Here is a 15000-nt window from a genome sequence, read left to right on the forward strand (position 1 = left end):
ATTAGGAAAGCAAAGTGAATGCAAATGTTAGATTCTGCTTTCTTAAATGTTTCTGGTGAATGGCCTCTCCCTAATGCAGCCACAGTGGTGGCACAGTGGCTCAGTGGTAAGCACTGCTACCTCATAGTACCAGGGACCTGGTTTGATTCCGCCTTCGGGCGACTGTCTGTGTGAAGTTTGCACATTCTCCCCGTGTCTACGTGGATGTGCTCTGGTTTCCTCTCACAATCCAGAGGTGTGCAGGTTAGGTGAATTGGTTGTGCTAAATTGCCCATAGTTAGGTGGATTAGACATGGGGAATGCAGGATTATAGAGATGGGGTGGGTCTGGGTAGTGTGGACTCGATGGGTTGAATGGCCTGCTTCCACATTGTAGGTATTCTATGATTTCCAATTTCATGAATAGCTAACACAGTATGGTGGTAGAAAGAATAACAGCTTGTTACTGGCATGATCGTACTTTTAACCTCAAGACTTTTGAACTTATCTACAAAATATTTTGTCAAGGCAACACGATTGATGGAATGTTTCATTCCTCACTGCTTGCACAGAACAATCAACTAAATTTAAACAAGAAATGAATGGAAGCCATATCTTTGAACAGAACTCTGTATTTGTTTTCCCTTGCATTGCAGTTTGGACGCATGCAACTGGCACCAATAAAGCTTATTCCTTTCCATTATTATTGATTGAAAAACATCCACCTTACCCTGAGAGCATCATTTCACAATTCCTCCTTTCAGCAAAGCCCCTTCGCTGGTTGTGAATCCAGGGGCAGGAGACTGTAATGGCTTCTCACAACATGTTGTCATCAGTAAGAACAGTCTCACTGGGCCAAGGGGCCTCTTCTGCACTGTGTCATCTCACCAACTCTTGGTAATATTACGTTAATGAGGATAATGTGGTGCACTTGATGACTTACATAGGCATCCAGTTAAGCACTGACTTGTTTTTAAAAGTGCCTTTGTGCTTTCAGACCCCTCTATGGATTCCCTTCCTTTCTATCCCTGAAAGTTCTGCCAGCATCCGAGATGTTTGCACTTTTCATGCTCTGGTCACAGGAGCATTCTCAATTTTAAGCACTTCAATCCCACCTCTAGAATTCCCTCCCCAACACGCTTTGCCTTGTTACACCTCATTCCCCTTTAAGATACTCCCCATAACCTACTCTGAGCAAGCTTTTCGCTATCTTCCTTCACGTCTCCTTACGTGGCCTGGTGTCAAATTTTATTGACCATGCTCCTGTGGACATTTTGAACATTTTGATGCCACGTCAATAAAAGTTGTAGTCGATAAAAACCTTTACTCAGCCTTTAAGAAAATCGTCATTGCCTGGATTTGCACAGAACCGTTGGTTGCAAAATTGCAACTGACCACTTGGGCACCCATTAACTGTTTGCACAGATAGCACTGACCACAGGAATTAGCAGAGACAGGTTACTGGAGGGAAAACACAGGGGAGAAATAGTAGCTGAACTGCAGAAATGACTTCCGTTGTGCTTAGAGATAGCATTCTCCTGAAATTCAAGTCAACATCTGAACAGAAGTATTATCACGTGCAGCAAAACGCAATCAGTCTGAATCCAGGTCTTGCTCATCATCAGTAGTGTCGACTGCTGGGTAGGGCTGGTCATTCCCTAAATTCACATAATTTACTTGCAAGTTGATGTAGTGCTCTCCTTGTAACATGGATTGAATCGCTTGAATTTCATAGACAATTTCAGTAAATTGTGGTCGCATTTCAGGTTTTGGATCCCAGCAATGCAGCATAATGCTATACCTGTACGAGGAAGAAGGTCATTAAAACAATGGCTTGTGGGTCAAAGTTAGAACTCTACCTCTTCCAACTTTCAGGCTGGGGGATGTTGAGTTCCCAACATATTCCTGGCAAACCTTCCCGATTCTGTACTCGTTCATTATACCACCCATTCTCCCACCTACTCAACTGAAGGGTGATGGATTCAGGAGCCAGGACTGTCCACAATCTTTACAGCTACATAAGCAATACAAGCAAAATCTTGGCCCTTCCTCTTTCTCCCTAATCACGTTTCACCAGTCCCGCCCACCCCCACCCACTCCAGGGGCCGATTAATCTTCACAACAAAAGCTAAACAAAGAAAGGTTGTTGGGGCCTATTCAAATGCAGAGATTCAAGGAAATCAAAATGCCAATAATAATGCAAATTATTATTAAAGCAAAATACTGCAGATGCTGGAAATCAGAAACAAACACGGAGGAACTCAGCGGGTCTGGCAGTATTTGTGGAGAGAGAAACAGAATTAATGTCTAGAGTCCGGTGTGACTCTGCTTTTGAACTGATGTCAAGTTATTTCGTGGGATGTGGGTGTCACAGGCAAGGTCAGCATTTGATGCCCATTCCTAATTGCCCTTGAACTTTGTGGATTGCTCAGCCATTCCAAAGGGTAGTTCAGAGTCAGCCATTTTATTGTAGACTTGGTTCCCCAAGCAGCCAGACCAAGTAAGGTCAGATTTCCTTCCCCATGGGACGCCAGTGAACCGGATGTTGTTTATTTAACAAAGATCCTTTCCTTTTCGTAACTGAACTTAAACAACGCCATCGGCCCTGGTGGTATTTGCACCCATGTCCCCAGCTGAGGGTGGAGCTTCTAGATTACCAGAGTCAAGATTGTGGCGCTGGAAAAGCACAACAGGTGCTTTTCTGAGGAGCAGGAGAATCGACGTTTCGGGCATAAGCGTTGCATCAGGAATGGGGAAGGGGATGAAAGATAGATAATGGGGTGGGGTTGGAGCTGGGGAGAAGTTAGGTAGGAAGATGATAGGTGGATGCAGGTAGGGGGTAACTGTGAGCAGAGAGGGGGTTCTGCAGTCCTCACTTTATCCTTCTAGATTACTAGAGTTATATTACCCAGTTATATTACCGCCATGTCACTGTCTCCCGCGTTAATACAGGTATAATAAACTTTAAAATGAAAGGAAGATAGCCAGATAGAAACAAACACTCACAGCTCATCCGGACAATATTCGGGTTGAGGCAATCTTCGTCCCTTTAACAAAAATCTTGTAATGTCGTAAGGGTCGATTTCCGGATAGGGTGGTGCCCCTCGAGTCAGTAGCTCCCACATCAACACTCCAAATGACCACTAAACATAACAATACCAACAGAGAGAACGGTCAAGCCTGCAGGACTTACACAGAGCCACACTGGTGAGGTTAATACAAATTGGATTTTATCCTCACACCCTCTGTTACTTCCAGCATTTCCCAGAGCTATTGAAAATACATTTAGAGGTTGAAACTTTCCTAGTCATGTGTTAGTCACCAATTTGGTGTAAAAGTGTTATATGAACAGTTGTAAACCCATTCAGTCTTGTTTACTATGATGCATTTGAAATGATTCATTGTGAAATTTCACAATCATTTTCCACTCTGGTTGAGCTTGAATTTAGTAAAATAGAGGAACACATTGATGGTCGGGGTGTTCCAGGGAATTTTTCTCTAAGGTCTGGTGGTGGGCATCATGATGTGCAGGATATTCCCCCACCACTACAAAGTCCGTTGTATCTTGTCAGGCACTTAAGTGGTCACCTGGTGGGCTTTCCGGATCCTGAGATGGTGATGTTCCATCTCACCTGATGGTGCCCACTCCTCAGGGGCCAGCAGCAGTGCCTATCAAGGCATGATGGGCCAAATAGCCACCGTAACAATACTGTGAAGCCATTGGGAACAGCGAAGCCACTTTAGAGGCTGAGGTTTCTGGGTGCCACTGAAGAGCAGGACCAGCAAGCAAGGCTGGCGGTTTTTTGGGAAGGATGCAGAGGAAGAAAGAGGGTTGAGAAAGGTCATAGCTAGGACATGGGGTGGCTTTCAGCAGACACACTCCTGTCTCTATCCATGCTCCCAATTATCTCCAGATTGAGGCCCACACACCACCGCACCCCCCCAACTCAGCAGACAGACTATTCTGTTTCACCAATCAGGTAGTCTGCCAGAGTCTTCACCTGCCTGGAATGGATTTAATCCTGGCATGAAGAGGACCTTATCTGGTCATTCATTGACCACGTAAGAGCATCAATTTGTGGTGAGCAAGGAAGGCAAAGCTTGGGTCTCCCTGCCCAGAATTTAATTCCTGTGGCAAGGGGAAAGGCAACAGAGTGTTCCCCTACGCGGAACCAACCCAATTATCTTCCCCTCCCACCACCTTCCTGGCTACATCTCGGGAGGGCAAGTCTCCTCCCTATAATTTGAAGAAGATTGGTTCCAGATTACCTCACTGGGAAGTCTAAGGATCTTCTGAAGTGCTGAATACAGGGAGTTATAGGGACAAATAGTTTTGATCTCCCCAAGGTCAAAGTGGGCAGTGACTTGTGAGGAAGACATTGCGTTTCTAAAGACAGATAAGCAAGGTCAGTCCAGCCTCTCAATTTTCCATGCTTATGTGAAATGCAAACTCACTGTGTCTTGTACTGTGACCATCATATAATTGCAGTGTAGGTGGATGCATGATCACACACATTGCAAAACTGAGTAAAGACCTAAATATATAGTGAGCAAAGAGCAAGGCAATCAGTTTGTGGTGTTCATGGAATCCTCAACATATCAGTTAAAGACCAGGCAATGTTTGTTTCTGAAATAGATTTTGTCCAGTCACCAAACCATCAGTAATCCTGTCCATGGAGTTGACTGGATAATGAGCTGGGTCAGAAGGGAAAGTACAGATTCTGGTTCTGATTGCAGCCTTGAGTGGGGAGTGGGACAATGTTCCCAGTTATAGAGGTGCAGGAGATGGTCACCTACCTACTAATTAAACTGGAGGATGGTGTGGGACACAGAAATACTTCACAGGAGAAGCAGAATATACAACATAAAGCACTGTTTCGAGGAAGCCTGAACTCCAGTCTCAAACATGCAGCTTGTTGGCTGCTTTATGAGGAGAGAACATAAGGCTCACAGTACGGATCCCTGTCACATGAAGATCCAGATTGTGTTGGTACTAAATGTTATAACACATCCTACGGGGCCAAGTATTGATCGTCACAGCATCCCAAGGACATATCAAAAGGACATATCATGTGCCCATACTGATCTGTAATAGGGCGAGGGGTTACTACCACAAATCTCACAGCATGCATTCATCCGGAAGGAGATACCCAGGGATAAGAACTGTATGTGTAATTATAACCAGCACTTGATAATTCCATGAAGAAAGAAAGTACAAGCTGGCCACGCACAGCAGCGGTGCCCAAATGGAATAGATGAAAACCTACCACATCTGATTTAGTTGTGAACTTTTGGGTCTGCAGACTTTCAAGTGCCATCCATTTCACAGGGAGCTTGGCCTTCCGATGGTCCTGAATGCTGTAATACTCTTTGTCCAACACATCCCGTGCCATTCCAAAGTCTGCCACCTTCACCACATAGGTCTCATCCAGCCTGAAGCATTCAAGGACATACACAAGTCAACAGTGTGCAGCAACTCCAAGTCCATAACCAGAGAAATCCTCAAGTACAATTGCAAGAGCACGTCCTTAAAGAAATCCCTTCTGTATCCCTTTTCAAAAAGTGATCAACTCTGACATTTTCTTGGACCACTTATCGCATTCAATAGGGGTCAACAGGACAGGAAATGGACCCAACACTTATACTCGAGCATTGATGCAGAAATCGCACTGTTGTTGCTTGTGACAGCTGTAGCTCAGTTGGTAGCACCCTTGCTCCTGATTCATAAGGTTCTGCACTCAAGTCCCACTCTGGTAAACTTGTTATAAAGACCATGGACACCTCTCTCCATTACAGAGACAATAAGTTACATGTGCAATTTAACTCTGCAATGTGTGTGTGTGTGTGTAGGAAGGCAGGCAACACAGGGATTGAACCCATGCTGGGGGTGGGGGGGGCATCGTTCTGCACCAGACTGTAGTTCACGGTGGCTCAGTGGTTAGCACTGCTGCCTTGCAACACCACGGCCCCGGTTCAATTGTAGCTTCCGGCGACTGTCAGTATGGAGCTTGCACGTCCTCCATGTGCGATTCCTCCCAAGGTCCAAAGATGTGCAACTTGGGTGGAATGTCCATGCTAAATTGCCCATAGTGTCCAGGGATGTATAGATTAGGGAGGTTAGCCATGGGAAATGGAGGGCTACAGGGATAGGGGAGGGGAGTGGGCCTGGGTGTGATGCTTTTTGGAGGGTTAATGTGAACTCAATGGACCGAATGGCCTGCTTCCACACTGTAATTCTATTCTATGAAATGACCCCAGGATATAAAAAAATCAACTCTACCCCTTCGGCTGCCAGCACTAAGGGAGGTTGCCTGGCAGAGATGCTATTATTTAGAAGAGGTGTTAAGCTGAGGCCCTATTTACTTCCTGTAAATTAATGAGAAAGACCCCAACAGAACTACTTTAAAGAGGAGAAGGCAAGTTATCCCTGGCCTCCTGGACAATGTTTAGCCCACAACCAATATCACAAAAAGAGATAAGTTGATCATGATCACATTGGTGTTTGTGGGAGCTTTCTGTGCATAAATTGCCCACCTAGTTTCCTCCATTACAACATGGCTACACTTCATTATTTCCTTGTTCCTCAGCCACTTGGCTCTCTTTGCCTCCGAAAGCCAAACTAAAGGTTTGGCTTCTCTAAGGTTTCTGCTCAAGGGGCAAATCTTCATGAGCCTCAGGAGAATTGAATGTAAATTATTTAATCAAGGAAGGCATCATCGTTGAGCCTAATATCACCGTCATCCCACATCCAAGTGCATGCATCTTTCAAATGCTCTCTGGAGCTGATCTCTCTCTCTCTCTCTCTCTCTCTCTCTCTCTGTCTCTCATGCTGATGTTGAGGTTAATTGAATGCGGCTCAACTCTCATTCTCATAACATCAGCTAACTCAGCATGGACCAAGAGTGTCCAATTGATCTGGATTTGTTGCTGGTGGCGCCAATCCTGATTCAGCTGCTAAACAAAGCACTGTGTTGCTTTTAGTTTCAGAACAATATATAGCACTGAACGTCAAATTCTCAGCAAAGTTATTTTGTAAAGTTTTCCAACCTCTTTACATTTCCTCCAATGGACAGAGAGAGGTCAATTAGAGCGTATTTGAAAATCAATTATAAAATATTTGGTATCTCTCCCAGTTCAACAGACTGTCAACTTTATAATTTACTCATGTACTTACATGCAGTTTCTTGCTGCAAGATCCCTATGAACAAATTTCATTAGTGCGAGGTATTCCATTCCCTTGGCAACCTGTAGCCCAAAACCTATTAAGTCTTTCACTGTTGGATTCTGTACATGAAAGTGGAAAGATACAAACATTTGCAATCAGTCTTGACACTCAACAGAATAAGTGGACACAGAGCATCCTACATCAATGTCAGTCCAAACTGCTCAGCGACGGGATATTTTTAAAAATATCTTTTTCCTCCAACCCTTTCTGGGAATGATGTCACAGCACCCGTTTTGTAGGACTATGTGAACACCAATTTCTATCTTGGCCATTAAGAAGGGTGCTGTTAGGTTGGGAAGTTGACACTGATTGGCTGAGGCATTGCCTTTGCAGAAGGCAGTGGGGAACAAATGACTGACTCAGCCTCTAGGAGATTTCAAAAGCATGGCACAAGGCTTGAACATATCCCATTTTTTGGCAGGGAATGTGTCACTCACACCTTGTTATACACAAAATCGTTATCTGCAGATCCCAGTACACGGGAGGATTTTCACATAGAATCCCTACAGTGTGGAAAAAGACCCTTCAGCCCAACAAGTTCACACCGACCCTCCAAAAAGTAACCCACCCAGACCCACTCCCCCTATATTTACCCCTGACTAATGCACCTAACCTACACATCCATGAACACTATGGGCAATTTAGCATGGCCAATTCATCTAACCTGCACAACTTTGGATTGTGGGAGGAAACTAGAGCACCCGGAGGAAACCCATGCAGACACGGGGAGAATGTACAAACACCACACAGACAGCCACTTGAGGCTGGAATTGAACCCAGGTCCCTGGTGTTGTGAGGCAGCAGTGCTAGCCACTGAGCCACTGTGCCACCCTAATAAGCAGGTCCTAATGCATCTCAGTGTCCCTCGTAGTAGATACAGGAATTCTATTAGTGTACTATCCATATTTTTCATTTTATCCATTGAAGGCCCATGCCCCTATCTCCCAAAGATAACTGGGATGTGTGTGTATGTCACCTCCAGCAAGTGTGAATGAGCCATGTGATTAGGTCAACTAGTTATCTTCAACTTTTTAAAAGATGTGTTCATGGGATATGAGCATCACTGGCTAGGCCAGCATTAATTGACCATTCCTAACTACCCAGAGGGCAATTAAGAGTCCACCACATTGCTTTAGAATTGGAATGACATGTAGACTAGACCTGGTAAGGATGGCAGACATCCTTCTCTATGGAGAAGATGAATTTTTAAATAGTGGACCAACAATTGATTTTAAATTCATTTCTTCATTGATACTCTTCGGAAGGTCAGTGCAGACTTGATAGGCCAAATGGCTTCTTTCTGCACTGGAGGAATTCTATGGCTTTCATTGAATTCAAAATTCACCATCTCTCATGGTGGGATTCAAACCCAAGTCCTCAGTGGATTAGCCAGCTTCTGAATTGTTACCACTATGCCACCAACAACCCCACCCCCCCACCCCTTTTAGTTGCTAAGAGAGCGTAGCAACAGCTCTCTGTATTCAGCAATATTCAAGTTCTGTACAGCCAAGCAGCTGGGCTATCAAAGCTGGAAAAGGTTTGCCTTTTACAAAATCAATTGAAAGGAATAAGGAAAATAACTTCACAGATGACTGGAAGCTTGTTGACACAAGAAAGTCGACCAATTGTATCTAACCCTGTGCTCCCAAAATCAACACAGCCTCTGAGCCATCTTATTTAAAGTCAGCAATGGATTTAATTCTCTTTTGAATTTATCGAACATGGTTTGATATTCCAGCACAGTGTAGCAACAATCAGAAGCTGCACTTTACTTTCTATGCTACGACTCTGTGACACGGTCCTCAAAAGCAACATTCCACTGAGACTATTAGCAAGGGATACCGTGTTGACATCGGGTCATCTCTGCATCATCAATGATTGGCTAGTGACAATGGATCGCACCTGGTTAATCATCCAACTCAATTCGTAAGTTGGAAAATTAGGAACCAGGGTGAAGGACAGCATGAAATTAGGTCATTGACATCCAAAGATCCACTGAAAACTTTATAAACTTTATAAATCTGATGTAGATTTTGAGGCTGAGATTGGAAGATTCTGGAAGACAGAAAGTTCAGGAAAATAATACAAATTTGAGTAGTGTGACACTACAGATCTACTACAGAATTACTGGTCCTTCAGCTGTAGCCACAATTGTTCACAAAATTATTTCCTGCCTGGCTTTACAAATGTCATTATAAATAGATCAGAGCCCTTGTCACTTCCATAAGGATGAAGGGATGGAGACTGCCAAGTAAGTGCAATTCAGGTGTTCATGGCCAGGAACAGGAGGCAATTTTAACTTCTGTCGATGACTCAAGAAACAGTCGATATTGGACTGGCCACTACATTCTTTTCATTCACCCTCACAGGATGAGGGTATCGTTGGCTAAGCCAACATTTACTGTCCTTCCCCAATTGCCCAGGGGCAGTTAAGAGTCAACCACATTACTGTGGTCTGGAGTCCAGGTAAAATGGCAATTTTCTTCCTTAAAAGACATTAGTGAACCAGATGGGTTTTCCCATTTGCCATGGTGGGATTCAAACCTGGATCCATGAACATTACCTCAGTCTCTGGATTAACAGTCGAAGAGAGTGGTGCTGGAAAAGCACAGCCAGTCAGGCAGCATCCAAGGAGGAGGAGCGTCGGTGTTTCGAGCGTAAGCTCTTTGTCAAGATCCTGATGAAGGGCTTATGCTCAAATTCTCCTGCTCCTTGGATGCTGCCTGACTGGCTGTGCTTTCGACTCTAACCACTCTCTTCGACTCTAACCTCCAGCATCTGCAGTCCTCACTTTCTATGAATTATCATTCCAGCAATAATACCACTCAGCCATCGCCTTCCCCATAGATACTTGGCATAGCCCTAATGGTTTCCACACGATTAAAATTACTCCCAGTGTCCACAATGTATAATAGGCTGCATCCCCAGTAATATTATACCGTTACTATTGAATTAATCTTCACATACCCGGCTTTCCTGACGGATAAAATGCCGAAGGTCTCCATGCTTCATATACGGTAATACTACCAACGGTAACCCTTCCTTAGGAAGGAAAATTCCGAGCAAAGATAGAACATTTTCATGGTGAAAATCCTTCATGATAATCCCCTCTTTCAAAAACTGCTCCACCTCTTCAACATCTGAAATTCCTATTGAAACACCATAGCACAATGAGGATGATTATCAACATGAAGCAGACTGATTTTATTCTGTGTTTTTGTTTTTGGACAGGAGGGTTTTGAATATTGATTTTGTGCTGCACACTGGTTTTCCTCCACAAGGAGGCACACTGAAATTCATGGCTTGGAGATTCTCGGGACCCTGTTTCTGGAGGTATCACAGAACTATAGTGGAAGATATAAAATACCTATATGGAATACTGTAGGTTAGATGGGCTTCAGATTGGTACGACAGGTCGGCACAACATTGAGGTCTGAAGGGCCTGTACTGCGCTGTAATGTTCTATGTTCTAGCATCATTACAGCACAGAAGTAGGCCATTTTGCCCATCAAGTCTATGCTGGCATTTTGTAGATTAACCCAGTGAGTCCTATTCACCCACTCCATCCATGTAAACTTAAAGTTTATAGGAACAACTAATTATTTTCCTTCTTAACCTAAACTTGCTAATATCCTTGTTCATCTTTATCAATTTTTTTCTTGATCTTTTTTGCTGTAAGGAAAATAACTCTAGCATGTCCAACCAATTCTCACACCCTGGACTCACTCTGATGAATGTATTCTGCACCCTCTCAAGGACATACAGACTGAGAATAGAATACGTGTAGCATGTAAGTAGGCCATTCAGCCCATACAGATCCTCTGAAGAGCATCCCTCCTATACCCAGATCCCTACGCTATAATCCTGTGATTCCTATGGCTAACCCACCTAACCTGCCCATTCCTGGGGACCATGGTCAATTTAACATGGCCAATCCACCAAACACCACATCTTTGGACTGAGAGAGGAAATCAGAGCACCCAAAGGAAACACACACAGAAACAGGGAAAATGTGCAAACTCCACACAGTCACACAAGATCCCTGACTCTGTGAGCAATGCTAACCACTGAGTCAGCATGCCATTTAATTCAACATTGCTTCTGCTCTTTTGTACTCAATACCTCTACTTCTGAAGCCCAGGGTAGAGATAGCATCCAGAATTGGAGGAGTCATTTGTGGACTGCCAATACTTGCAAGTAGTTGCATCAGTAGTTGCGACACAGTGCATAGCTAGTTAACTTTTCTTAAGGTGGAATGACTGAAATGAAAAATCGGCTTTTAAAAAATCTCAAAACTCCTTCTGGATTGACACTGCTCAGAGAATTCCTTCTGCCTCAATTGTCTTATTGAGTAATGGGTTGGAGCCATCCAAAGGTGTAAATGATTGTCAACAATGAAAGGGATCATAAATCATAGCCCAAAATCTCTCATCAGTACATCTCCCTGATGTTGGGGATGATTGGGAGTGCTCTACCCACAATATCTCTTTAACTGAGAGCAATTTAAACGTCTCGAAGGAACAGATTCTCAGGCAGGTGAGGCGCTATGTGGTATCTCGGGTGCCCCCACGAGAAACAGGATTTATACCTTCGCCGACCCCAGGATGTTTGAAACCATTGGGTCTGATTTTAACCCTGAGTAGGGAATGAGTTTTCAATACATTGAAATCTTCACCCATTGTCTCACCACATTCACTGAATTGCCCAATCTCAGTCAGTCCAGTGAAGAAAGTGGGAGGGGAATTGGGATTAGACACAAGACTTACATCCATGGACAATGTAGTGGCTTTCCCACTACAGAGTCATGCTGGTGTGTCTCATACATACCTCCTTGGTTTAGAAATAGAATAGACATGTCAGCCGATGTGACAGTGAGTACGGCAAGAAAAAACACATAAACTGGGAGGGAAGCAGAACAGCTTAACACTGATTCTAATTACACTGAAGGTGTATTGTTGCATATGAATTATTATTGTAATAAACTTCAAACCATGCAGGATGGTGCAGAACCATTAAGACAATACTCCCATATTTAACTAAAACAGCAGTTGCTGCAAAAGCTCAGCAGGTCTGGCAGCATCTGTGAAGGGAAATCAGAGTTAACATTTCGGGGCCAGTGACCCTTCCTCAGAACTCACCGGACCTGAAACGTTGACTCTGATTTCTCTTCACATATGCTGTCAGGCCTGCTGAGCTTTTCCAACAACTCCTGGTTTTGTCTTTGACTTACAGCATCCGCAGTTCTTTTAAGTTTTATCTTATATTTAATCCCTAGTCTCTTCCAAGCTAGGGTAGGACAGGCACAGAGTTAAGAGAGAATTATAATTGGTCTTAAAGTCACAGGGCACAGACGAGGTTCAAGAGGAAAAAACAGAACACTTTTACTTTAAGATTTGAAATATGTAAATATACAATTCAGTAGGTGACAGGTTAGTTGCCATCTAGCGTGTGGTGTGGAAAGACGGAAACTGATGTAGAGAACTAATATAAAGGAGTCAATTTAACAGGAAAACTAAGATTTATACTGGTTGAGAGAAAAATATTGATTGGTTGGCAAGTGGAATCTGATTGCTAACTGTGTTGACATGGAGAATGCACCGGAGTGTAGATTAGAGTGGTGCTGGAAAAGCACAGCAGTTCAAGCAGGATCCGAGGAGCAGTAAAATCGACATTTCGGGCAAAAGCCCTTCATCAGGAATACAGCTGTATTCCTGATGAAGGGCTTTTGCTCGAAACATCGATTTTCCTGCTCCTCGGATGCTGCCTGAACTGCTGTGCTTTTCCAGCACCACTCTAATCTAGATTCTGGTTTCCAGCATCTGCAAGCATTGTTTTTACCCCATGGAGAATGCACCCACTAACACTGATTGACAGTTTCTCTTTATTTGAATTGATATAGAGGAAGACCAAGCACTTTGATATTTGAACAACTGGATAGGTCAGAAGATGAATATGGAAAGGCACAGAGGACAAAAAAAAATGACAAGAAAATCTAAACGAATTATTAAGCTTTAAAGAAAGAAATCATGGAACAATGACAGCATGCTATTTGTATTCTTGTACGTACTATTCAGAGACTTCACAGCACAGTGGATTTCTTTCTTATTCTGGTCTTTGTACAGCCCATGGTAAACACTACCAAAATGTCCTGTAAAGAGAGGCACCATTACTTTAACATTCCTTTTAATGCACTGAAAACTTCACCAATTTTACTTTCCACCTCCAGTGTTGAACAAAGCAATTATTGACCATTGCTACAAACACATTTCTTTTTTGTTAAAGTTTTTCATCTTGCGCTGATCAGGACATTTCCCAAAAATACCAATTCAAGAAGAAATCCAACATTTATATTGCATGTGAGGACAGTACCCAGTGATTGGCAAGTGGACTCTAGTAGAGATGTTTCCATGAAGAATTCACCCATTATTGTTGATTGACAGTTAACTGCCAGGCTTTGCTTAAATTTTAAGTGAGGTGTATTTATCAAGACATTGCCCTCAGAAATAAAGCAATGATTGTCTTTTTTCTTCATTTTTTCTTTTTCCTTTAATATCCAGAAGTGCTCTTACATACAACTAAATGTTGTTTTTACTGCCTATCACCAAATCATCATGTAATGCTTTCATTGATTAAACACCATCAGTAAATCGCTCATGTTCGCTAATTTACGTGCAAAGCCCATTTAAGGCAATGCAGACCACCAAAGCGGAGGGCGGTCAGTGACTGTCATCTATTGTGTTAAGTTGAAACAGGTGCAGTGCATGCACTTGTTTTGCTGCCTGCCCCTTGAACTGGTATTTTCGCAAAATGTCCTGACAATGGAAAGCTCTGAAAAAATGTATTTTCTCAGAGATATTCAAAGCAAAGTTTGACATAACTTCTCTCACAGTTTAATGGCCAGGTAAGGAGTTGCCAAATATAAAAATCTTGCTTGGTACAAATTAAATGACCATAAAATCCATGAGGGTTGCTGATTGCACAATAGTAGCTACACCACCCATTTATCTCAAAGTAAATTTAAGGGTCAGGGATTCCAGGCTGCACTTGAGGACCACTGATGTTTAATAAATCAACACCCAGTGTCTGGATCTTTCCGAGATCAGGGGTGAGTGAGGGTTGTGGTTCTACGCAGTACTGGTAGCAACCACTGCCTTCCCGATAGCGCTGCAGAGAAGAATTGACTAGCTGCATTTAGAGGGCATGACCTCTTACACCAGGGTGCATGACCCGAGGGAAAGACATGCCACTGGCTTCTTAAAGTGCCAATGGAACAAGACTTTCCTTGAAGGCGGCAACACAGACGCCTCGGCCAGCAAGTGAGACCCCAATGCCATTTCCAAAAGAATCCATCATGGGAATCAGTCATTCAATGTGTTTTCTTTTCCCCAGTATCGACTGGTCTAACTGAGGGCAGTCTGGGCTCTTGAAGCTGGAGGGCCAGAAACCACCCAGATTGAAATCTGCAGCAGACTACAGTCGAAGCTAACTAAGAGAGAGCGCACTTGTGTTCAAAATGGCACCCTCTCTTCAATTCTGTCAAACATTATCTTCAAAAGTTAAGGGAGGGACGGCAGACCCTTTACAAGATGGCAAGACAATAAGACATAAGGCCATTCAGACTATCAAGTCTGCTCTGCCATTCCATTGTGGCAGTTATATTTCTCAATCACATTCTCCTGCCTTCTCCCTGTAACCCTTCATCCCTTTACTAATCAAGAACTTATCTATCTCTGTCATAAATACACTCAGTGACTTGGCCTCCACAGCAATGAGTACCACATTGGAAGAAATTCCTCC

General features: G+C 43.4%; 1 protein-coding gene across 4 annotated transcripts in view; it reads right to left on the bottom strand.

The window, feature by feature from the left end:
* Positions 1-311: 311 nt before the first annotated feature.
* mst1rb (macrophage stimulating 1 receptor b) overlaps positions 312-15000 on the bottom strand; it is a 140846-nt gene continuing 126157 nt past the window's right edge. For all 4 annotated transcript variants that reach the window (XM_043707707.1, XM_043707703.1, XM_043707706.1 and 1 more), the window contains 6 exons: positions 13271-13351; positions 10171-10352; positions 7153-7262; positions 5246-5411; positions 2985-3121; positions 312-1779 (listed from right to left, as the gene is read on the bottom strand). In XM_043707707.1, the coding sequence (XP_043563642.1) occupies positions 1572-1779; positions 2985-3121; positions 5246-5411; positions 7153-7262; positions 10171-10352; positions 13271-13351 (884 nt within the window). In that variant the 3' untranslated portion in view covers positions 312-1571. The remainder of the gene's footprint in view (positions 1780-2984; positions 3122-5245; positions 5412-7152; positions 7263-10170; positions 10353-13270; positions 13352-15000) is intronic.

Source organism: Chiloscyllium plagiosum, chromosome 18 (assembly GCF_004010195.1).
Source record: "Chiloscyllium plagiosum isolate BGI_BamShark_2017 chromosome 18, ASM401019v2, whole genome shotgun sequence".
NCBI classification, from domain to species: Eukaryota; Metazoa; Chordata; class Chondrichthyes; order Orectolobiformes; family Hemiscylliidae; genus Chiloscyllium; species Chiloscyllium plagiosum.